The 26,150-nt window shown below is 36.9% G+C and overlaps 1 protein-coding gene across 3 annotated transcripts in view; it reads left to right on the top strand.

The window, feature by feature from the left end:
• Positions 1–6,164: 6,164 nt before the first annotated feature.
• DNAJC10 (DnaJ heat shock protein family (Hsp40) member C10) overlaps positions 6,165–26,150 on the top strand; it is a 60,737-nt gene continuing 40,751 nt past the window's right edge. For 2 of the 3 annotated variants that reach the window (XM_004267401.3, XM_033423694.2), the window contains exons 1-9: positions 6,166–6,391; positions 6,953–7,003; positions 8,112–8,461; positions 10,305–10,467; positions 12,441–12,491; positions 18,161–18,243; positions 18,853–18,984; positions 19,550–19,643; positions 20,728–20,805. In XM_004267401.3, coding sequence (XP_004267449.1) covers positions 8,258–8,461; positions 10,305–10,467; positions 12,441–12,491; positions 18,161–18,243; positions 18,853–18,984; positions 19,550–19,643; positions 20,728–20,805 — 805 coding nt within the window. In that variant the 5' untranslated portion in view covers positions 6,166–6,391; positions 6,953–7,003; positions 8,112–8,257. Of the gene's footprint in view, positions 6,392–6,952; positions 7,004–8,111; positions 8,462–10,304; positions 10,468–12,440; positions 12,492–18,160; positions 18,244–18,852; positions 18,985–19,549; positions 19,644–20,727; positions 20,806–26,150 lie in introns of all 3 variants that reach the window. The other variant, XM_033423695.2, reaches the window with a different exon arrangement.

Below are 26,150 nucleotides of genomic sequence, written 5' to 3' on the forward strand. Positions count from 1 at the left end.
TGAGCCTGCGCATCTGGAGCCTGTGCTCCGCAACAACAGAGGCCGCGATAGTGAGAGGCCCACGCACCGCGATGAAGAGTGGCCCCCGCTTGCCACAACTAGAGGAAGCCCTCGCACAGAAACAAAGACCCAACACAGCCATAAATAAATAAATAAATAAATAAATAAATAAATAAATAAAATGAAACAAAACAGTCCCCTTGTTATAACATATCTCATGCATATATGATGGAGCTATTTTATCAAGTTTTGATTTATTGTACTGAAGCTGGCAAGGCTTCGGTTTCTCTGAAGCAAGTGGACATTAATTATCTGAAGTAGAGATCTGTCTTCAGATATCTTTCTCTTCCCCGCCATGACCAATTCATCACCAAATCCTATGTATATTACCTCCCACTTTTTTCTTGAATCTGTTCATTTTTCTACATCTGAACTAACTGCACCCTAGTTCAAGACATTATCCCCTAACACCTAGGCCATAGTCTCCTAGCCAGTTTTCCTATATTTACTATTGCCCTCTTACTATAAATTCTTCAAACTATAGCTAAAATGATTATTAAAAAATAATCCTGGCCCTTCCCCATCCTGAATAGTTCAGACCAAGAGCCATTAGGTGGGTTTGGCACGAGTTAGAGCCCAACCAAGGTGAGGAGAGTGTCCATACTGGGTGAAGGAAAAGAGATGAGGGAGCAAGTGAGTGCATATTGCAACCATTTCTGGGTGTCCCTATGGGAGTGCAGCCTGGCATAGGTTGGAACCTGCATGAAGTGGGTGGAGCATCTGCTCAGGAGAGTGACCCAATATAAAATGTGAGACACCAAGTGGGATGAAGAGGGCAACTGCACAGGGGAGGGGCTAGCATCAGCAATGGGAGATTGGTTACATAGGGGGAATTGAACATTAAGTACATATGTATCAAGGATAATGGGAATCAGGTTTCTCATTTTCAGGGAAAGGAGGAAAATAGAATGAATGAAATGAAATGGCATCATATTGGAATTGGAGGTACTGGTGGGACCTCATAGTTTTATATATATGTAAACGTGAACATGTGTATGTGTGTAAGTGTGTGTATGTGTGTGTGTGTGTATCTATACATATATGTATTCCCAACCTCTGTCCACTGGTAAGAATTGGGAGTAACAGCATCCCAAAAGCATGGAGCATGGTTAGCACCAAGATCTTGCTATTTAAATACCATTCTCTGAAAGAATCAGGACTTCTTGTAGAAATGGCTGGTATCAGGGCTGAGGCAGGAAAAGTGCTGGATGAGTGTAGAATGTCTTACTGTGCTCTAAAAGAAACATATTCAAAAAATGATGGGGATTGTCAAAGAAACATGAAAGTCAGCTTGAAAGAATTCCAAATAGTCAAATCTAGAACAACTTGGGCATCTAAATAAATGATAATAATGGATTTTAACCCTTTAAACAAAATAGGAATCCATGAATCCATAATAACATAAATTAACGAATAAATTGAAAGTTTGAGGAGCGACAGGATATTCATAGGGTTTTGAAGTATCTCCCCACAAAGCACTTCTTAATTACAAAGAGAAAAAATGTAACTTTACAGTGGAAAGGCCTCACAGAAACCTCTTTAATCAAACGATCCAATTTAACACTACCAATAATGGGACAAATCAAGATTTGGGACCACATCATAATATGCAATGAAAACAACATAATGTCACTTCTACTAGATTCCCGACAAAGATGCATAACCTATATCTGATCATGAGGAAACATCAGACAAACCAAAAAAGGGAGACATCTATAAAATAACTGGCCTGTACTCTTTACAAGTATCAAGATATTGAAAGTCAAGGAAAAACTGAAGAACTGTTTCTAACTGAAGGAGCTAAGGAGTTATGACAACTAAATGAAACACGTCGTTCTGCGCTGGATCCTACAAGGACATAATTGGGACGAATTGCAAAGCCTACAAGGGATATGAGGATTAGATAGTGGATTAGATGGTAATAATGTATCAGTGTTAATTCTCTGATGATTGTGTTGTGGGTATATAGGGGAATGTCTTTGTCTGTAAAAAATACACACCATAGTTTTGGGAAACAATGGGAATACATGTCAGCAACTTACTCTCAAATGGTTGAGGAAAACAAAGAAACTTTGAAATTTTTTGTAACATTGAGATTGTTCCCAAATTTTTTAAAGTAAAATCATAACAATAACAATGATGATGATGATATTCCACTGTCTAAAACTGGCTGTGACTTTTTATTGCTCTTAGGAAAAGAGACAAGAATCCCTAAAATGAACTATTAAGACTTTGCATGATCTTGTCCCTGTGTACTTTAGCAGGGTCATCCTGCTGACTCTCTCTCTCCTTTAGGCTCACTGCATTCTGTTCTTTTTGATCCTCAATCAACCCATGGACTATTCAAGTACAAAGGCCATGCACTTGCTCTTCCCTTTGCCTAAAACATTCTCTAATTCCTTGCCCATATACATTAAATTTCTTTTTTATTTTATTTCATTTATTTTGGTAATACCTTTTCAAACACTTTGCTCCCCAAAGGTCAGTTCTCCATTATTTACCCTCACAGCACTATATATTTTCCCTTCATAATTATAGACTTGCTTGAATAAAAGATTAATATGTCCTCCATTATCCTACTTCTTTGGGGCAGAGTTATAACTTTGCTCACCACTTTACCCCAAGGACCTAGCCCAGAGGACAATAAACAATGTTAATGAATAAATGAACTGTTTATGATCAATCCATTCACTTGGGCCCTTGACTCTCTCCTATATCTGCAGCCTCCCTCTCTTTTTTGGCTCCTGACCAGCTTTTAAACTTGTTTAAGTCTTTTCAAGCCTAAAGCATTTCCTCTCTTGAATCCATATCCTCCTTGAATTGCAATAAGTTTACCTGCCTCTCTCTTCATCCAAACTTTCAGTAGATTCCTATTGACTTACAATTTCCATTTCCTCAGCTCCCATCCAATCTCCAGTCCACTGCAATCTGGCTTCCACCCTTACCACCCACTAAAATTGTGCTTTCTGTGATGGCTATAACCTAACTGCCAGACCCAATTAACAAGTTTTAGTCAGTATCTTACCTGAATCATTCTCATTAACTTCCTTCATGTTCAGTTGTTTTTGAATATATCTAATCATCTCATTTTTGACTCCTTGATGAGCTCTTCTTTTTCCGATCACTTCTCAAATTAACTTGTTTTATTCCAAAAAAATGTATTTAGTACCTACCATATGCCAGGAAGAACTGGCATAACTGACAGTAACTAAAGCAAACAAAAATTCCTGTCTTCGTGGAGCTTACATTCTTTTTATTAAAATTAAGGTAGAATTCACTGGCAGCATTAGTTTCAGGTGTACAACATAATGATTTGATATTTCTATATATTGTGAAATGATTGCCACAATAAGAATTTTAAAGAAGTTTATTCTTGTGATAAGAACTTTTAAGATCTACTCTTCTAGCAATCAAATACCCAATACAGTATTATTCACTATAGTCACCCTACTGTACATTACATCTTCAGGATTTATTTATTTTATAACTGGAGGTTTGCACCTTTTGACTCCTTCCCCCATTTCACCAACCCTCCTACCCCCAGACTCAGGCAACCACCAATCTGTACTCTGTATCTAGGCAGAGCTTGGTTTTTTGTTTTGGGTTTTTTTTTAGAATGCACATATAAGTGAGATCATACAGTATTTGTCTTTCTCTGCCAACTTATTACTCTTAGCATAATGCCCTCAAAGACCATTCATGTTGTCTCAAATGGCAATATTTCATTCTTTTTTATGGCTGAATAATATTCCACTATATATACATATTTTTCTTATCTATTCATCCTTCAGTGGACATTTAGGCTCTTTCCATATCTTAGCTATTGTAAATAATGTTGCAGTGAACTTATTGATGCATATGTCATTTCTAATTAGTGTTTTCATCTTATTCTGATAAATACCCAGAAGCAGAATTGCTGGATCACATGGTAGTTCTATTTTTAGCTTTTTGAGGAACCTCGGTACTGGTTTCCATAGTGGCTATACCAATCTAGATTCCCACGAACAGTGCACAAGGGTTCCTTTTTCTCCATGTCCACTCCAGCATTTGTTATCTCTTATCTTTATAACAATAGTCATTCTAACAGGTGTGAGGTGTTGTCTCATTGTGGCTTTGATTTGCATTTCCCTGATGGTTATGTAATAGGGAAGAACCGTTGTATTCTATTACAAGTTAATCACTAAAGGGATGTTGCCTATAAGCTTAAATTACACATAATGCCTATCTCTGGGACCCCTGCCTCCCAGGTAACAAGCATTAAGGTAAAATACCTTTGTAGAGCTCACAGGAAACATCCTGACCAGGCCCACCTGTGAATGACTGCAAGGAAGAAATTAATACATCCCCTCTGGAGGTTGACCAGAACCAGGAAATGTTTGACTTTACTCCCTCCCCTTTTAGTATAAAAGAAGGCTGAATTCTAACTCAGGCAAGATGGTTTTTTGGGACACAAGTCTGCCATGTTCTCGGTCTGCTGCCTTTCTGAATAAAGTTGCTCTTCCTTGCCCCCAAAACTGGTCTCTTGATTTATTGGCCTGTCATGCAGCGAGCAGTGTGACCCTGCTGTGTATCTTTATTTGGACATAATCTAGGGAACTTGAAATAGATATATCCAAATCAGAATCCTTTATCTTCTCCCTAAACAGATCTTCATTCCGTGAGTGGTACTCAGCCACCTAAACCAGAAGTTAACCCTAGATCCTTTCTCTCTTTTATCTCCCACAACCAACTAATCACCTTTTCTTGCCAAATTTACTCTTTCTGTAACATTCTCCTAACTGCTCTCCCTTTCTCCAGTCATGGTCCCTTTGTATTCACTCTCCAATAGCTACCAGAATGATCTAAAATACAATCTCAGTCCCTTACTTAAAAGCCTTAAGCTTTGATTACCTAAAAGGTAGTCTATGTCTTCATCATGGCATAAAACCCACTGTAATCTTGGCCCCTGCTTGATTCTCCAGTTTTCTTTTTTGCTCTTTAATTTACTCTAAAGATTTTCGTGGCTCACAGGGTGACATAATGATTAACATTACAGTCTCTGGAGCCAGGCTGCTCAGGTGTGAATCTCAGCTCTATCGTATATTTACCTTGGTTTCCTCAACTGTGAAATGGATCTATTAATAGTCCCTGTCATATGATTACTTGGAGGACTGAATTACATGTGTGCTTAGACCAGTTCCTGGCACTTATTAGCTACTATTACATTAGGCTGCTTCTAATATTTCTGCCTTTGCTCTACTTTCTCTTCTTTCGGGCAGTATATTAGTTTAGCTATGGATCCTACGTGGTCATCATTTTTTAACAAGCTGACATTTGATTTACTACACATGAAATTGTTACCAATTACAACTTATATTAGGGTTGATGTCATAAGCCAGCATCCTCTTCATCAGGATGTTTTCTCTTTTGATGGTTGCAAATGCAGCTACTTCCATTGTTCTAGTTACATTTCTGCAGATCAAAAATGCAGTTTCTATACCACATCATTTAGATGTAAATGTGGGAGAGAGGAGTATGGATAACTCCCCAGTTTCCAGCTTGGATGACTAGGAAGTCAGGCAATACTGTAGAATGCTCAAAGGTTTGTCACCCACACACTCATAAATATTTTTATTTCTTCCAAATTTCCTACTGCCTCTTCAGCCCTCTAGACCGACACTGCTATCAATGTCACTTAAGTTAAATTCCCCTTTCTGCCCCACCCACCCAACGACCGGAAAAATCCTCTACAGCTGTGCCTTTCCCTTTAAGAAGAACAGGGTCACAGGGAAATTGCACGCCTAAACCCGCCCTCCGGGGGAGGGGGGGAAATTGGTCCCGTCACCACAGCAACGGGAGCAGAAGGGGGCGGACTTTGTCGTCCGGCTTCCTGTCCGCGGCGTGAGCCAGCCGCGATGGAACGGCGGCGCGGGCTTTGTGGGTATTGCGTGTTCTTCGGCTCCGGATTGAAGCCGGAGCCGGAGCCGGAGCCGGATTCCGCGCAAACGGCCACGTCAACCTAAACCTACACCGCCCTCCCCACCCCACTGCGCCCGCAGATCCTGAGACGAGTCCTCCCAAGCAGCGTCCTCCACGCCTTTCCCACAATGCCCCGCGCCAGGCCCCGCCCCGCCTCGCCTAGGAGACGGCCGCGCGAGGAGCCGAGCCGAACCGGCCGCTCGTCGCTGCCGGTGCGGCTGGCTGCTCCTACCACATCTCGGGCTCTGCGGGCTAGCGGCCAGAAGTGCGTGCTTCCTTACCGCACGCACAGCTTGTGTTTGGCCTAGTGGGGTCCGCTGCCAGGGACTGAGGATGGGGAAGTAGCTGCAGGAGACGACCTCGCAGCACCGAGGTGGGCATGGGCGGAGGAACGGGGCTCTGCTGGAGCTGGCGGCGGCCTGGGCCCTCCGGGAAGGGAGGGGCTAAATGCCTGTGCACCGGAATCTCCCCTCCTTTTCGCTCTTGAGGCTGGTTTATTGTGTTTTCGCTTCCAGTCTTCTTCCTTTCTACCCACACCGCCATTCCTCCACCCAGCAATTCCCCACTTTTTGCTCCAATTTCTCACTTTGCCCTCAGTTATCCAGGTTCCTTTCTCCCTAATCCAACCTGAGATTTCACACACCAGCAACACTTGACAGTCTCTTTCACCCAGTGTCTCCATCTTTCCCCTCTCCCCGCAACCCATCCTGGAGTGGTGGCAGCGAGGAGTTAGTGTTGCATTTACCTGCAGCTTCCACCTGTCCCCGCAGCTCGGCGCACAGCCTCAGGCACGCCCACGCTGTCTGAGAATCACCGCTAGGCAGGGAACAAACATCGCTTGTCTAAAAGTGGTGTTTGAGAATATATTCTCTATTCTAAACGTTTTTTTTTTAGTCTGGATGTTTATTAATCTCCATCACTCTGTTTTACAAAGGGTTTTCTGGTGGCGTGAAAAGGATTAGAAATGAACCAAAACCATTCACAGGTAAGGAAAAAAAATTTAAATAGGCATTTAAGATTAAATGAAGAAAGGAACTGAGGATGCTAGGAAGGTTAGATTTTTCGAAGCATGTTTGGAACTATTGATAAAGTATACAAGTTTACATGTGATCTGATTTTATTTTTACCCTACACAGGTGAGCATGTCTAAATAACTGATTCCTTTTCTCCTTTTGTTTCTTTTCTATTTTTATTAATGCCCAATGTAAACTTTGCAGTAAAATTACTGTTAACTTGCAGTTATTAGTCTTCTAGTTTATAAAATAGTAACTACTTAGGTATAACGTAAGCACCTTCTGAGAAAATTCAGGGGAAGAAACGTCCGACTATGTAAGTTGTTACAGCAATATAAGTTCACTGCTATTCTTGGACGGTTTATATGAAAAATACAGACCCTTTAGAAGGATCTGTTGCTTCTTTCTAGTACCCCCAAAGGGTATTTCCTACAAGTGAAATTTGATTGAAATGAAAACTGAATAGCCTTAAAGGGGTGAAGAAATAACCAAAAAGGAAGCACATCAAAAGAGGCAAGCTTGGGCTTCCCTGGTGGCGCAGTGGTTGAGAGTCCGCCTGCCGATGCAGGGGACACGGGTTCGGGCCCCGGTCTGGGAGGGTCCCGCATGCCGCGGAGCAGCTAGGCCCGTGGGCCATGGCCGCTGAGCCTGCGCGTCCGGAGCCTGTGCTCCGCAACGGGAGAGGCCACAACAGTGAGAGGCCCGCGTACCGCAAAAAAAAAAAAAAAAAAAAGAGGCAAGCTTAAGCTGGGTAGAAGATGGAAGGAAATAGCTTTCCCCCCATTCTCCCCCCTTGTGGTCTGGTGCTGATAGAGCAAGTTGCTGCACTTGTTTGTTTGTAAAGAGTTCTAGGTAGCTGCCACCTCACTAGCTACCTTTTACCTTTATCTGCTACCTTGAGTGATCTCACGAATCTGGCTACCTAGATAACGGAAGCAGTGAAGGGGGCCCCCAAAGAACAGAGCCTGATTTGTCATTTACTGGAGATTTTATTGCTGGCCATGTTATTTAGTAAATAGCGTTAATGATGTGTTTGGTTTTTTATTAATGTATTTCAACTACCTGATTTTCTCTCTTTAGATTAACATTTTGGGAAAAAATTCATGATACCTGTTTCACCTTTGGAGTAATGTGGACAGAAGTTCTCAGATTTGCATATTACATCAACCGGAACCAGTGGCATTATCTTAATGTTCACTTGAGTCAGAACTTGGACAAGAAAAACAATGGGAGTCTGGTTAAATAAAGATGACTATCTCAGAGACTTGAAAAGGGTCATGCTCTGTTTTCTAATAGTGTATATGGCCATTTTAGTGGGTACAGATCAGGATTTTTACAGTTTACTTGGTGTATCCAAAACTGCAAGCAGTAGGGAAATAAGACAGGCTTTCAAGAAATTGGCATTGAAGCTACATCCTGATAAAAACCCGGTAGGTAAAAATTTCTTTTTAAACATATCTAATTAATGTGTTTTAGTAAGTTTTGGTATGTATTTAAATTATTTAAAAAATTATTTTAAATAAGTGCTGAAAATGCTTAAGAACAATCACGTCAAAAATCATAATTCAACTTCTGTACTAAAAACAGAAGAAGCAAAATGTTCTAAGTTCAGAATAGTGTAAAGGAATGTCAGTACCAAAAATACAGTTCTCTCTTAATTTGAAAACTAATTTCCAACAGTTATATTACAGATGTTAATCACAAAGCAGTAGATTTCTTAGTAAAGTAGTTTAAAATCAAGTATTTTAGAACAGTAACAAAAATTATTTCCTTAGAACTTAGAGGGTATGTCTTGCTAAAAATGGCAGTAATAGCTAATAATAGTATGTTTCAACTTTAACTATTTTCTCCCATGTGCAAGTCTAAGAACAGAGTCAGAAAGTATTATAAATTAAAACTTGGGAGCAGCCAAATCCAGTTAATTCCAATCATAAATATTTGATTATGTATCCTATGATGTAATCCTTCAAAACTGTATTAGTTTTCATTAAGGTATTTTTATAATTTATCTCATTCATTTTTTTCTTAATGAGATTTGATACTCATCAAGGAGAAAGATTTAATTATATCTAGATAGAATTTTTTTTTACTGTTAATTTCAGTAACTGCAGTTTTTTGTTTTTTTTTTTTTACTATTTTTATTTATTTTTTATGTTTTATTTTTGGCCTCACCACAGATTCAGTCCCTGACCAGGGATTGAACCCCGGCCACTGCAGTGAAAGCCTAGAATCCTAACCACTAGGCCACCAGGGAAGTCCCTAGATAGAATTTTAAATAGGATTATTTTATTTTGATTACATAAAGCTGAGCAATAGAATCAGTATTTCTCTAAAACTCTTGTTAATTGGTAATCTTTTCTTGAGATCGACATTGTATTGTGTTTAGGGTTTTCATTTTTTCAGATTTTTCTTTAAAATTTCAGAATTTTTTCTTTCTGAAATAAAAGAATTTTTCTTTCTGAATAAAAGAATTCTTTTAAGTTTCTACATGAAAGATGGTAGACCACTTACAACGAACTATTATTTAGATGAAAACATTCTTCAAAAAACAATTCTATGAAACAGTAACAAATGAAACGTATTAATCCACTTTTGAGTTGTTACTCTGATATTAGTCCTTATGTCATTATCTGATAGATTGGAGTACATAACTTTTTTTTACTTAAAGTACTGAGTTTTGCCTCAAATAGAAAAATAACCTACAAATTTCTTTGTGGTTGTTTTAAGGGTAACACATAATATTTACAATATTAAGTGTTTCCAAGGGTTCATTAGTCAGTTTTTTCTGTTGCATCTCTTAGAAGTAGTGACTTATATTTGATGACCACCTCTATCAACCTTTTGAAGCATCAATTCTCATTTCTATTACTTTCGTTTTTTTTGGTTTTTTTTTTTTTTTTTTTTTTTTTTTACGAGGGCCTCTCACTGTTGTGGCCTCTCCCGCTGCGGAGCGCAGGCTCAGCGGCCATGGCTCATGGGCCCAGCCGCTCCGCGGCATGTGGAATCTTCCCGGACCAGGGCACAAACCCGTGTCCCCTGCATCGGCAGGCGGACTCTCAACAGCTGCGCCACCAGGGAAGCCCCTACTTTCGTATTTTTTAAGATTGGAGTTCTTTAGAAATACTTTTTGACTTTTTTATTTCAAAGCATGAGCACCCATTTCATATTGTACTACTCCTCCTTATCTTGGTATCTGTTCACACAGAAATCTCAGGATTAAGTTAAATCGATTGTGTGTCTGAAACAAATATTATATCTAATATTTTTTAATAGAATAACCCAGATGCACATAGTGATTTTTTGAAAATAAACAGAGCATATGAAGTACTCAAAGATGAAGATCTGCGGAAAAAGTATGACAAATATGGAGAAAAGGGACTTGCAGATAATCAAGGAGGCCAGTATGAAAGCTGGAATTATTATCGTTATGATTTTGGTAAGATGATATGATATTCCTTATGAAATTATTGTTTATTCGAGTAAATTTAGAAAATTTTGTTTCACCACTTAGCTAATGTATAAACTATTACATAGTTAACATGTGTCCCCTTGACCTTTTTTTTAATTTATTTTATTTTTGGCTGCGTTGGGTCTTTGTTGCTGCACGTGGGCTTTTCTCTGGTTGCGGTGAGTGGGGGCTAATCTTCGTTGTGGTGTGCAAACTTCTCATTGTGGTGGCTTCTCTTGTTGGGAGCATGGGCTCTAGGCGCGCGGGCTTCAGTAGTTGTGGCACACAGGCTCAGTAGTTGTGGCTCGCAGGCTCTACACCGCTGGCTCAGTAGTTGTGGCGCACGGGCTTAGTTGTTCTGCAGCATGTAGGATCTTCCCGGACCAGGGCTCGAACCCATGTCTCCTGCATGGGCAGGCAGATTTTTAACCACTGAGCCACCAGGGAAGCCCCCCATTGACCTTCTTTTTAATATAACATGAGAGTGGAATTCAAAAGGAAAGTCAAGTAGTATGTAGGTATCTGTATAAATATGAAGGTGTTTTGGTCATAATCTTGCTAAATACTTTTAAAATAAGGATTGTTATTTAATTCTTAAAAATATTTGTATTAGAAGTTAAATATTGAAGCCTTTCAGTATTTTTAGAGCATCATATTTTCCAAGGAAGACTGAAGTTTCCTTTAATAGTGGTCACTTCAGTAGAAATGCCATTCTTCTTAATTAGTAATGATTAATAATGGTTGAAGGTATTGACAGGAATGAGAAATGAGACAAGAGCAGAGAGAGTAAACAAGTTAAAGAGATTGAGGGAGGGGGAAAGTAAATACAGGTGTCAAGCAAAGAGGGAGCATTCCGGTACCCAGTAGTCTCTCTTGATTGTTTTAAGGGTAACACATAATGTTTACAGTCTCTCTTAATTAGCCTCAAATGCAGTCAGAGAACTGAAGTATGCTTTTATCTTAGACTAAATAAAATATTTGCACTTTATATCTGGAGTATTTGTTTCTCAAGACTGACTTTTCAAAATAGTATTTTCAGGTATAATCACTATAGCTTAATAGTCTATAACAGGTGTCAGCAATCTATATTTCACAGACTAAGTCCAGCCTGCCACCTGCTTTTGTAAATAAAGTTTTATTTATACAGTTTTGTTCATTTATCTACATATTATTTTTCACACTTCAGGGGCAGAGTTGAATAGCTGTGACAGAAACCATATGTCCCACAAAATCTAAAATATTTACTAACCCCTGGTATATATCCATCACTAATATTTAGATAATTTATGTAGTAATGAGAAACTTTCTCACATTGGTGTTAATTATTATTATAAATAAAATTTATATTTACTTAAGTTTGCTTCTACCTCTTCAAGTATTCTAATTATATAAGACTTTTAGTAATACAAAATATTTTTAAACAATAACACATTAAAAAAAAACATGCAGTCTGAAAGTGAATGAGGTCTGTAATCTAGTTAACAGTAATGTACTAGTGCCAATTTCCTGGTTTGGATATTGTACTAAAATTACATAGTATGTCACCATTAGGGGAAGCTGGATGAAAGATAAGTAGGACTCTGAACTGTTTTTACAATTTCCTGCAAGTCTATAATTATTTCAAAATAAAAACTTTTTTTAAAAAACGTATAACAGAAATTTTCTGTGGAGATGACATTGTGTGAATATCGGGAATCCCCACCCCCTGCCACACACAGACACACACACCCCATGACAGTCCATATCAGGAAACTGATTTCTTTTGATACTCTTTAAATGTATCACCAATGGTATTATTACTCTTTGCTTTTCTCTTAGTGTGTTGCATATTCTTCCACTTGGAGATTTAGTATAGCAATATGATTTTTGATGATTGAAACAAAAATAAGTAACATCTTTCATGTGGTAATTTATTTTTATGATGAAGTTTTAACTATAATTTTATGTACTTCTCAAAATAGGTATTTATGACGATGATCCTGAAATCATAACGTTGGATAGAAGAGAATTCGGTAAGTTTGTGGGTATATGATTTTCCAAAGCTAGTTCAAGACCAGTCTCCTAACTAAAATGCTCAAGGACAAATGTATTTAGAATTTAGAAATTTTTAAAATTTTAGCAAGGTAATATGGTATATACTGTATTTTAAATAATGTTCTATAACCATAGTTGAGGTTTTCACGTAGTTTCTTTTATTGTCATCATCACCTTTTCTTTCCATTATGTCAGTGAACTTTTATGACATTCTGTGTATTAGCAACAATAATTATTCCTCTCATTTGGCAGTTGAAATGAAACCTTAGAAGAGCTAGCAACATCCTTAACATTCTGTACGTGTGTGTTTGTATATAATTGACACATTTGAAATAATAAACCAATATTCTTCTTTCTATATTTTTTCACATTATTAAAAAGTGTTTATATTTAAGAGTAGTTATGTAAAAAAAAAAGCCTAATACAAAATTGTGTATGCAGTATAATACAAATCATACAAAAGGTATACACATATATGCATAGAGGATAAAAGCTGGATGAGAACAAAATAAAAATATTAGCACTGATAAAAAAGTTCTTAGCAGAATGTGGGGCAGTATACTATTTTTTTAAAAATAGCAGTGAAATGCATAAGTGTGTATACTAAATAAAAGAAGTAAAAATAACACATAGCCCCCATATCAGTTCAGGATAGGTTTGTATGCCAGGTGAGCTTCCTGCAAACTTGCAGAAATACTTCTGGTTTTAGAACTTTTATATTTCAGGGTTTTGAATAAGTATGTGGTTATTTTTGGAAGCAGATTTAATTTGATCTGTGATTTGTGTGAAAATGGATATAAAAATATACTTCTGCACTTTGCATTGCATTGTAGAAAACCTAAAAGATTCTTACATTTTCAAATTTGTACACTTGTAATAAAATATTCTTTTCTACTTCAAACCAGTATATTTTACCTCAAATCATATTTCAATTTTATTTTGCTATGTTACAGTCTCATTTAATTTAGAAAACTAAAATAGCATACTAGATGCAAAATAGATTTATATAATTTCTCATGTTATCATCATAAACAATGTGTTGCAGTCACTTGTTTCTGTACAGTTCCTTCTAAGCAAGAATTGCATCGGATTCTTACTTTGTATATCATGTTGGCGAGTTCAGGCCTACAAGGTAGCTGTTCAGTACATTATTTTGTTAAAAGTCTTGTAGTGAACACTTGAACAAGCTCTAAGGAAAATGAGTGTGTCTTCTCTACAGAGGAAATGGAGGATAATTTGATTCATTTGTATTGTTGGTAGACAGAACCGACACCCATGTCACAAGCTTGCAGAATCATAACTTTTTGGACTGTAGTTATATGAACCTGTTGGTTTTTCTGTGGTTATTGTCTCTCATCTGCTAGTCAATCAGTAAGTATTTTGTGGTCCTGTGGGGCAGAAAACTTTGGAATTAGAGATCGAATTAGAGAAACTGAACAAAACCTGCAAGCTGACTAATCCATGAATCCACCCAGAATGAAAGACTTTCCTGATGGTTGTATTGCACATGGGTTCAAACTTTTTCAAATTTGTCCTTATAGAGAAAAGGTTAAGAACTGCTAATAATTCATATGGAACTCCAAATAGTAGTTAAGAATTAATTAACAGTCACAAAACCTTAGAGACAGTTTTTCAGAAATAATTAACTGACATTGATAGGTTCGGTGCAAAGTTGCCACTATTCAGTCTGAACTCTAATACTACCCTGTGTATTACTAGGCTAAGACAAGCTGATCCTTAAGTTTTAGCTGAAGAAGCCTAGGGAGGACGATAAATAAGGATAGATAGTTGTATCAACTTGTGCCTATGTAAATATCACATTAGCATACTTGCTTGTGGGTCTCTTTCCATTACCAGTAGTTTCTATTGGTTTGGGTCACTTAATCTGGTCTTTTGTGTAACTAATTATATAAACAATTATGGAGTTATTTTTAAGTTTTGTATGTTCTCTTGCTCCAGAGAGAAGTTATATTTTCTTCTGACTAGGGTCACTAACAATCTCAGATCAGCTTTATCCAAACAGAGACTGAAATTATTCAAAAGCTGAGCTTTGTACTTGTACAGGACTGGTCTCCTTCCAGTTCATCTTTATTTACAGGACCCTTCTCTACGTGTGCCCTGAACTCCATCTTTGTCCCTCTAGTCTCATGAATCTATTGAAAGCTCTGCTCAGTTTCTTGCCTATCAACTACCTCCTGGCAAACAGTGCCCCCCTGATTTCTACCTCCTCCCATTCCTGGGCCCTGTAATTCTTCTCTACATTGGTAACTCTCTGATGCTTTCAACAGAAGTCTTTTGTATTTTGTCCAGTTCTGAAGTTGTAGTGGAAGAGTTAATCCAAATTACATAGTTCATTCACTTTTATCAGGAGTGGAACTCTGAAGTGTTCAACTATAGTACAGAAGAAAAAATGTGACTAATAAACTTCACTTTGAAGTTCTTATCCTTCCCATTAAACATGATGCATATTATCTTTTTATATGTCACAGAAAAGTATTACGCAGTTATTAAAACAAGTTCTAAATAGTATCTGCAAAAGCAAAGAACATCTTGCACTTAACAGTAGTCATTTTGAGTGGTACCCACACAATACATTCTCCTTTTGAAGACAAGCTCAAGAAATTAAAGAGGAACTCAAAGCACTTCTGCCTTTTTTTACATTTTTCTAGGCTAACAGAAGCTATTAGCTATAATCACATAAATATTAACAGACATTAGCTATAGTTGTGTAGTTTAGAAGCTGAAAATCACATTTTGAAATATACTTGTTCTATTCTGAGTTACTGGGTTATGCAAAAACATCCCATTGAGCTTTGATAATACAGTATTAAAAATATTTTTAATAATAGTGGGAACTGGGCAAACAAGTTAGTAGTCTATGAAAACAAAGTACCAAGATGGGAGACATTTTTTTTTCCCACTTTAAATAAGGTTTTGTGTCAAATTAAATGCCATTATTTTTTTCCCTTCCAGTTTTATTGAGATATAACTGACATACAGTACTGTATAAGTTTAAGGTGTACAGCATGATTTGACATACATCCATCGTGAAATGGTGATCAAAATAAGTTTAGTAAATATTCGTTATCTTATACAGATACAAAATTAAAGAAATAGGAAAAAAATGGTTTCTTGTAATGGAACTCTCAGGATTTGCTAACAACTTTATATATGATATACAGCATTGTTGATTATATTTATGATGTAGTACATTCCATTCCTAGTACTTATTTGTCTCGTAACTAGAAGTTTGTACCTTTTGACCACCTTCATCCAACTCTCCTTCCCTCCGACCCCCGCCTCAGGTAACCATAAACCTGATCTCTTTTTCTGTGAGTTTTGTTTCTGAAGTGTAATGACATACAACACTGTGTTAGTTCCTGTTACACAACATAGTGACTTGGTGTTTCTGTACATTTCAAAGTGATCACTACAGTAAGTCTGATATGATATGTCACCATACAAAGATACCACATAGTCGTTGACTACTCCACACACTGTACGTAGCAGTCTCTGTGTGTGTGCTTATTAACTAATTTTAACAGCCCTGCATTTTTACTCCCTCCTCCACCACATTTACTGACTTTGACGTCATATTTTATATCTTTTTGTTTTTATATTCCTTATTTATTGAGTATATATTTTACTACTTGTCTTTTAACCTTTCTACTAGCTTTATACATGGCTGATTTACTACCTTTATTGTATATTTGACTTTAACAATGAGATTTTTTTTCTTCCATAATTTTCATTTTTCTAGTTGTGGCCTTTTCTTTTTCACTTAGGTAAGTCCCTGTAACATTTCTTGTGAAGCTGGTTTCATGGTGACGACCTTTTAGCTTTTGCTTCTCTGTAAAACTTTTGATCTGTCTTTCAAATCTTTTTTTTTTTTTTTGCGGTACGCGGGCCTCTCACTATTGTGGCCTCTCCCGTTGCGGAGCACAGGCTCTGGACGCGCAGGCTCAGTGGCCATGGCTCACAGACCCAGTCGCTCCACGGCATGTGGGATCTTCCCGGACCGGGGCACAAACCTGTGTCCCCTGCATCGGCAGGCAGACTCTCAACCACTGTGCCACCAGGGAAGCCCTGTCCTTCAAATCTTAATGCAAGCCTTGCTGGGTAGAGTCTTCTTGGTTATAGGTTTTTCCCTTTCATCACTTTAAATATATTGTTAAGATGTTCAAAGAATTTGGGAGAAGATTGAATGAACAGAGTGAGAAGTTAGAAGTTTTTGAACAAAGAGTTAGAAAATATAAAGAACAACCAAACAGATGAAGAATACGATAACTGAAATGAAAAAATACACTAGAAGGAATCAACAGTAGATTAGATGATGCAGAGGAATGGATCAGCAAGCTGGAAGACAGATTAGTGGAAATCACTGAAGCTGAACAGGAAAATGAAAAAAGAGTAGAAAGAAATGAGGACGGTTTAAGAGACCTCTGGGACAACGTCATGTGTACTAACATTTGCATCATAGAGGTCCCAGAGGAAAGGGGCCGAGAACATATAAGATTTTACCTAAATTCATACCAGTTGATCTAAGTCAGCATGGCAATTATTTTGACAACCTAGATAGTGTGGTCTGTTTGTCAGACTTTCTAACCTTTGCCAAAGAACAGCTGATAAAATCCTAATGTATACACTTTGCTTGTAATGTATGGTTTAACTGTTTTTCACATAGATCTGTGTGTCTTGTAACTGAAATGTAGGTGAACATTATTGTGCATGTTACTAATTAATCTGAATCAGTTACACATATTTAGAATAGTGTGCATGTTTTGATGTCTTGGTATAATTTATTATAACTTATGAAAATATTTTCTTTAAAAATTACTGATAAGTGATTTTCATATGGAATTACATGGAGACTCTAACTTAAAGCAAATTTTCTTAACTTTTTTATCTTGACTGTTAGAGCACATCCTTACAATGATAAAATTTTTAAATGAATAAATTTTGTTTATATCAGGTCCTCTTATAGATTAGATTATAACGTATAATGTATTGTTGGGTAGATATTATGTAGTGTTCAGATCTATTAGCAAATATGTATTCATGTTTTGAATTGTTAAAAACTTTGATCCAATATTTCAAATAACACAGTTTTCCAAGGAAAATGTCTTATTAAGAGCAAAGATTAGATTTAATCCCCACAGTCCTTACTATGTCATGTAGGTCTCTTCATTCTTTCAGAATCTGGAGTAGCTGTCAGAATTGATTGACTGTGTGCTTAACCAGTGCTGCAGATAGTAGAAGAGCTTAAATGTCAGTCTCTCACACTGTTTCTCTTCATTTCTCTCAACCACACAGACTGTCATCAGGTTTGGCTCTTGCTTTCTTTTGTTGCTTCCTTTCTTTTTACAGCTTCTTGGTGACATTGATCATGCAGTTCAAGGTTGCTTCTTATTCAAGTAGGGCTTGGAAGAGTCAAAAAAAAAAAAAGGTATTGTTAGTTTGACAGTTGAAATAGTACGTTTTCTTCTTACAGAAAAAATTATACAGAAAATGATAAAGGCAGTGTGAGAAATATATGACTTTTTTTCATTCTGATCTCAAGGAAAATTTTTAACTAAAATAGGTACAAACCTGTAGTAAATTGGTTGTTTTGGTTGTTCTAAGTTGTTTTGGTTTTATGTACTTTCAGATGCTGCTGTTAATTCTGGAGAACTGTGGTTTGTGAACTTTTACTCCCCAGGGTGTTCACACTGCCATGATTTAGCTCCCACAGTACGTATTTTTTACATCCTGATTTAAAGTTTTACTATTCACAACTGATCTGTTATTTGAGTGTTTTTTTAAATTTGAGTGTTTTTTCTATTAGTAGTAACTATAACAGAAATGACTATAATATTTTTTCACGTGTATATGGTTTTATTTCCTGAGCATAATCTCCTTTAAGAAAGTACAGCCTGGGGACTTCCCTGGTGGTGTGGTGGTTAAGAGTCCGCCTGCCAATGCAGGGGACACAGGTTCAAGCCCTGGCCCGGGAAGATCCCACATGCCACGGAACAACTAAACCCACGGAACAACTAAACCCGTATGCCACAACTACTGAGCCTGTGCTCTAGAGCACAGGAACCACAACTACTGAAGCTCGCGCGCCTAGAGCCCGTGCTCCGCAACAAGAGAAGCCACTGCGATGAGAAGCCTGCGCACCACAACAAAGTGTAGCCCCCTCTCTCCGCAGCTAGAGAAAGCCTGCGCGCAGCAACAAAGACCCAGTGCAGCCAAAAAGAAATAATTAATTAATTTAAAAAAAGAGGAAAGTACAGCTTGAAGAATGTTCAGGGAAAGATAAATGATCTTATCAGAAGAAACTTTTTTTTTCCCTCATAGTGGAGAGACTTTGCTAAAGAAGTAGATGGATTGCTTCGAATTGGAGCTGTTAACTGTGGCGATGATAGAATGCTTTGCCGAATGAAAGGAGTGAACAGTTATCCCAGCCTCTTCATTTTTAGGTCTGGAATGGTAAGAGATAAAATTGGCATTTTTTTTTTAATTGGTAGAACATTATAACAAGGGGAATACTAGAGAAAACACTGTGAATTTGTAGAATCTTTTGATTTTTAAGTCTTATTTTAGATGCCATCTAACTATAGTCATAATAAACATTTTTTATTATACTGTGAATACTTTTAGATGGCATTAGTTTGTCTTTGTTCTATTTCAAAATTAAATGTTTGCCAATTTCAGTTTCCATCTTAAAGAACATAATGTTAACCAGTATGCATGTTGTACTTTATAATTTACAAAGCATTTTACAGGTGTTTTCTCTCATTGAATGTAAAGTTCTGACTTCCCTTCCTCTCCCCAGTGTTGTGATAAAAGTGAAACTAAAAACATTATAAATAGTATTATTCGAATGTCTGACATGGAATGTGTGCAATCAGGATTCTTAGCATGTCAGTTAGAAATACACTGTACCATTGAGACAGAGCTTACTTATTCAGAATAATGGAGAATCAAGGTATTTGGTATGAGTTTTAAAAAGAAAAAGTAAAAGACATTTCTCTTTTTATAAATAAAAATATAGGCTGCAGTGAAATACCATGGTGACAGATCAAAGGAAAGTTTAGTGAATTTCGCCATGCAGCATGTTAGAAGCACAGTGACAGAATTATGGACAGGTAATTTTGTTTTCATAATTTGCTTGATTTTCAAGGATACTTTGAATTGGTATTTTAAGTTTTTTAGTGGCAATGTTCTGGTCATGATACTGAAATTTTTAAATATCTTTTCCATGCTTCTTAGAAGGGAATTGTATCATTTGTTCTGAGCCCTACTAAATAGTAGGCATTTAATAAATTAACTATATTTAGACATAAACTAAAACAGTTTTGATGTAGGACATGGGTATGAAGTGGGGCTAGGTGAAAAGGCAACTTTGAAAGTGCAACTAAATATTTAGTAAACCAAGTGTTTTATTGCTTTCATAAGTATACTACATCAGGCAGTAAATTCATGCCTGTATTCAGTTTAATTTTGAAATTTAAAAACTCTTCTAATCTTAGGTTTTGAATTCATCAAGTGACTTTAGGTGGGTTATTTAATTATCTGTACTACCCATGAAATTATAGTATTTACTTCTAAAGGGATGCTCTTATCATTCATTGAATACAGTTATGTCTCTGAAACTATGTTAAATACTAGGGCTGTAGTAATAAACTATGTAATCCCTGCCTTCCAGGTCCCCATTAGTAAACCATTAAAATGCAGTGTAGTAACCATTATGAGAGGTAAGCTTAGGGAAGCATGAAGGATATGAAAGAACTCAGGTGGGGAAAGGAGGAAGGGTTAGGAAATTCTTCTTGAACGAGGTCAGATATAACCTGTCTTGAAAGTGAAGAGGAAGCCTTAAAAGGTCACTGTATTTGGGAAACTGGCAGTATTTCATGAATCTAACAAAAAGATGGGTAATGGGTAGAGTGGCTTGGGGAAGAATATGGCTGGCTGAATGGGTAGACAAAGCTCAGATCACAAGGGGCCTTACTTGCCAATTTGTTTCTTAATGAAATAATGAATTTAGATTTTATGTAATTAAAAAAATAAATAGTTGAAGGAATTTGATATGCTCAAGAGGATTTTTAGGAATCCTGAAAACTACTCAGAGTGGATTGGAAATGGGTGACATTAGAAGGGAAAACCCATTTAGAAAACAGTTTCCATTATGGAGGAGTAAATGATCAGAAATGTTCTTTATTTTCTCTTAAGGAAATTTTGTTAACTCCATACAAACTGCGTTTGCTGCTGGTATTGGCTGGCTGATCACTTTTTGTTCCAAAGGAAGAGGTAATATTTGTTATTTTGTTATGATGAAGAGACCATGACATTTGATTTTTAGGTGACAATCTTTTTTTTTCCCGGGTTTATTGAGATATAATTGACATAGAACATTCTGTAACTTTAAGGTGTACAGTTTGTTGATTTGCAACACTTACATGTTGCAAAATGATGACCACCACCATGACATTAGCTAACACCTCCATCCTGTCCCCTATTTACTATTTCTTTCTTGGGGCGAGAACATTTGAGATCTACTCTCAGCAGCTTTCAAGTATTTTATACAGTATTGTTAGCTATAATCACTATATGCTGTGCAGTAGATCCCCAGAAGTTATTAATCTTGTAACTGGAAGTATGTACCCTTAGATTAAGTGAAAGTCTTAAGTATGCTTCTATAATTGATTATTTTCAAAATACAATTTGTACCCAGTTATTTTTTTATTTAATGAATATTTCTTTTTGATTATTTTACACATAGGTTATAAAATTAATTTCCTTTTTCTTTTTTTGAAATTGAAGTATATATTTACAATATTGTGTTAGTTTCAGGTGTACAGCATAGTGATTCAGTTTGGTTTTTTTGTGGAATATATTCCAATAATGGAATATATTCCATTATAGGTTATTACAAGATAATTGTGTATAATTCCCTGTACTATACAGTAAATCCTTGTTGCTTATCTATTTCATGTAAAGTAGCTTGTTTCTGTTAATCCCACACTGTTAATTTGTCCTTTCCTCCCTCTTTGGTAACCATAAATTTGTTTCCTGTGTCCATAAGTGTGTTTCTGTTTTGTATTAAATAGATTGAGTTGTATTATTTTTTAGATTCCACATATAAATAAATAATATCATATATTTGTCTTTCTCTGTCTGACTTACTTCACAAAGTATATTCTCTGGGTCCATCCATGTTGCTGCAAATGGCAATATTTCATTCTTTTTATGGCTGAGTAATATTCCATTGTATCCATACCACATCTTAAGCCAGTTGTCTGTTGATGGGCACTTGGGTTGTTTCCATGTCTTGGCTATTGTAAATAGTGCTGCTATGAACATTGGGGTGCGTGTATCTTTTCAAATTACAGTTTTTGTCTTTTCCAGATATATACCCAGGAGTGGAATTTCTGGATCCTATGATAGCTCTATTTTTAGTTTTTCTTGAGGAACCACCATACTGTTTTCCAGAGTGGCTGTACCAGTTTACATTCCCACCGACAGTGTAGCAGGGTTCCCTTTCCTCCACACCCTTTCCAGCATTTATTTGTAGACTTTTTGATGATAGCCATACTTACTGGTGTGAGATGATACCTCATCATGGTTTTGATTTGCATTTCTTTAATAATTAGCCATGTTGAGCATCTTTCATGTGCCTGTTGGCCATCTGTATGTCTTCTTTGGAGAAATCTCTATTTAGGTCTTCTGCCCTTTTTTTTAAATTCCTTTTTGGCCACGCAACACGGTATGTGGTATCTTACTTCCCCCAACCAGGGACTGAACCTTCTTCCCCTGCATTGGAAGCACAGAGTCTTAACCACTGGACCACCAGGGAAGTTCCTGCCCATTTTTTGATTGGGTTATTTTTTTAAATTTGGTCATATGAGCTATTTACATATTTTGGATATTAACCCCATTTCAGTCACATCATTTGCAAATATTTTCTCCCATTCCTTAAGTTGTCTTTTCATTTTGTTGAAGGTTTCTTTGCTGTGCAAAAGCTTGTAAGTTTGATTAGGTCCTATTTGTTTATTTTTGGTTTTTATTGCTTTTGCCTTGGGAGATTGATCTAAGAAAATATTTCTACAATTTATGTCCGAGAATGTTTTACCTATGTTCTCTCTTAGGAATTTTATAGTGTTGTGTCTTATATTTAGGTCTTTAAATCTTTTTTTTTTAATTGATGTATAGTTGATTTACAGTGTTGTGTTAATTACTGCTGTATAGCAAAGGGATTCAGTTATACATACATTTACATTCTTTTTTTTAATATTCTTTTCCATTATGGTTTATCATAGGATATTGAACATAGTTCTCTGTGCTATACAGTAGGACCTGGTTGTTTATCCATTCTGTATGTAAAAGCTTACATCTGCTAACCCCAACCTCCTATTCCATTCCCCCCCAACCCCCTCCCCCTTGGCAACCACCAGTCTGTTCTCTATATCTGTGATTCTTTTTCTGTTTCATAGGTTCATTTGTGTTGTATTTTAGATCCACATATAAGTGATATCACACGGTATTTGTCTTTCTCTTTGACTTTCTATAGTTGCGTCCATGTTGCTGCAAATGGCATTATTTCATTCTTTTTTATGGCTGAGTAGTATTCCATTGTATATATGTACCACATCTTCTTTATCCATTCATCTGTCGATGGACATTTAGGTTGTTTCCATGTCTTGGCTATTGTGACGAGTGCTGCTGTGAACATAGGGGTGCATGTATCTTTTCGGAATGGAGTTTTTTTTGTTTTTTTTTTTTGCGGTATGCGGGCCTCTCAGTGCTGTGGCCTCTCCCGTTGCGGAGCACAGGCTCAGCCTCTCCGCAGCATGTGGGATCTTCCCAGACCGGGGCACGAACCCGTGTCCCCTGCATCGGCAGGCGGACTCTCAACCACTGCGCCACCAGGGAAGCCCTGGAATGGAGTTTTGTCTGGATATAAGCCCAGGAGTGGGATTGCTGGATCATATGGTAATTCCGTTTTTAGTTTTTTGAGGAACCTCTATTCTGTTCTCTATACTGGCTACACCAACTTACATTCCCACCAACAGTGTTGGAGTGTTCTCTTTTCTCCATACCCTCTCCAGCATTTGCTATTTGTAGACTTTTTAATGATGGCCATTTTGACTGGAGGTGGTACCTCAGTGTAGTTGTGATTTGCATTTCCCTAATAATTTGTGATGTTGAGCATCTTTTCATGTGCCTACTGGCCATCTGTATTTCTTCTTTGGAGGAATGTCTGTTTACGTCTTCTACCCATTTTTCGATTTGGTTGTTTGGTTTTTTGTTGTTGAGTTGTATGAGCTGTTTGTGTATTTTGGAAATTAAGCCCCTGTTGGTCGCATCATTTAAATATTTTCTCCCATTCTGTAGGTTGTCTTTTTGTTTTTGTTTATGGTTTCCTTTGCTGTGCAAAAGCTTTTAAGTTTGATTAGGTCCCATTTGTTTATTTTAGTTTTTATTTATATTGCCTTGGGAGACTGAGCTAAGAACATGCTGGTATGATTTACATCAGAAAATGTTTTGCCTATGATTTCTTCTAGGAGTTTTATGGTGTCATGTCATGTTTAAGTCTTTAAGCCATTTTGAGTTTATTTTTGTGTATGGTGAGAGGGTACGTTCTAACTTCACTGATTTACATGTGGCTGTCCAACTTTCCCAACACCACATGCTGAAGAGATTGGTTTTTCTCCATTGTATATTCTTGCCTCCTCTTTTGAAGATTAATTGACCGTAGGTGTGTGGGTTTATTTCTGGGCTCTCTGTTCTGTCCCATTGATCCATATGTCTGGTTTTGTGCCAGTACCACAGTTTTGATTACTGTAGCTTTGTAGTATTGTCTGAAGTCTGGGAGGGTTATGCCTCCTGCTTTGTTCTTTTTCTTCAGGATTGCTTTGGCAATTCTGGCTCTTTTATGGGTCCATATGAATTTTAGGATTATTCTAATTCTGTGAAAATGTCATGGGTAATTTGATAGGGATTGCATTAAATCTGTAGATTGCTTTGGGTAGTTTGGCCATTTTAACAATATTAATTTTTCCAATCTAGGAGCATGGGTTATCTTTCCATTTTTTTGAATCATCTACAGTTTCCTTTTTTAATGTTTCATAGTTCTCATCGTATAAGTCTTTCACCTCCTTGGTCAGGTTTATTCCTAAGTAGTTTATTTTGGGGCTGTGATTTTAAAAGGCATTGGTTTTTTACATTCTCTTTCTGATATTTCATTGTTGGTGTGAAGAAATGGAACTGATATCTCTATGTTACTTTAAAATTTTTTTATACAGCAGGTTCTTATTAGTTACCTGTTTTATACATATTAGTGTATATATGTCAGTGCCAATCTCCCAGTTCATCCCACCACCAGCCCCCACCCCTGCTTTCCCCTCTTGGTGTCCATATGTTTGTTCTCTACATCTGTGTCTCTATTTCTGCCTTGCAAACTGGTTCATCTGTACCATTTTTCTAGATTCCACATATGCATGAATATATGATACTTTTCTCTTTCTGACTTCATTTTGTATACAGTCTCTAGGTCCATCCATATCTCTACAAATGACCCAATTTTGTTCCTTTTTATGGCTGAGTCATATTCCATTGTATATATGTACCACATCTTCTTTATACATTCGTCTGTCGATGGGCATTTAGGTTGCTTCCATGACCTGGCTATTGTAAATAGTGCTGCAGTGAACATTGGGGTGCATGTGTCTTTTTGAATTACAGTTTTCTCTGGGAATATGCCCAGTAGTGGGATTGCTGGGTCATATGGTTGTTCTATTTTTAGTTTTTTAAGGAGGCTCCAAACTGTTCTTGATAGTGGCTGTATCAATTTACATTCCCACCAACAGTGCAAGAGGGTTACCTTTTCTGCACACCCTCTCCAGCATTTGCTGTTTGTAGGTTTTCTGATGATGCCCATTCTAACCGGTGTGAGATGATACCTCACTGTAGTTTTGATTTGGATTTCTCTAATAATTAGTGATGTTGAGCAGCTTTTCATGTGCCTCTTGGCCGTCTGTATGTTTTCTTTGTAGAAATGTCTGTTTAGGTCTTCTGCCCATTTTTGGATTGGGTTGTTTGCTTTTTAATATTGAGCTGCATGAGCTGTTTATATATTGTGGAGATTAATCCTTTGTCCATTGATTCATTTACAAATATTTTCTCCCATTCTGAAGATTGTCTTTTCATCTTGTTTATGGTTTCCTTTGCTGTTCAAAAGTTTTGAAGTTTCATTAGGTCCCATTTGTTTATTTTCGTTTTTATTTCCATTACTCTAGGAGGTGGATCAAAAAAGATCTTGCTGTGATTTATGTCACAGTGATCTTCCTATGTTTTCCTCTAAGAGTTTTATAGTGCCTGGTCTTACATTTAGGTCTGTAATCCATTTTGAGTTTATTTTGTGTATGGTGTTTATTTTGTGTATGGTGTTAGGGAGTGTTCTAATTTCATTCTTTTACATGTAGCTGTCCAATTTTCCCAGCACCGCTTATTGAAGAGACTGTCTTTTCTCCATTGTATATCCTTTCCTCCTTTGTCATAGATTAGTTGACCATAGATACATGGGTTTATCTCTGGGCTTTGTATCCTGTTCCATTGACCTTTGCTATTTTCTTTATTTCTCTTTCATTTATTTG

This window comes from Orcinus orca, chromosome 7, assembly GCF_937001465.1.
Source record: "Orcinus orca chromosome 7, mOrcOrc1.1, whole genome shotgun sequence".
Taxonomy (NCBI): domain Eukaryota; kingdom Metazoa; phylum Chordata; class Mammalia; order Artiodactyla; family Delphinidae; genus Orcinus; species Orcinus orca.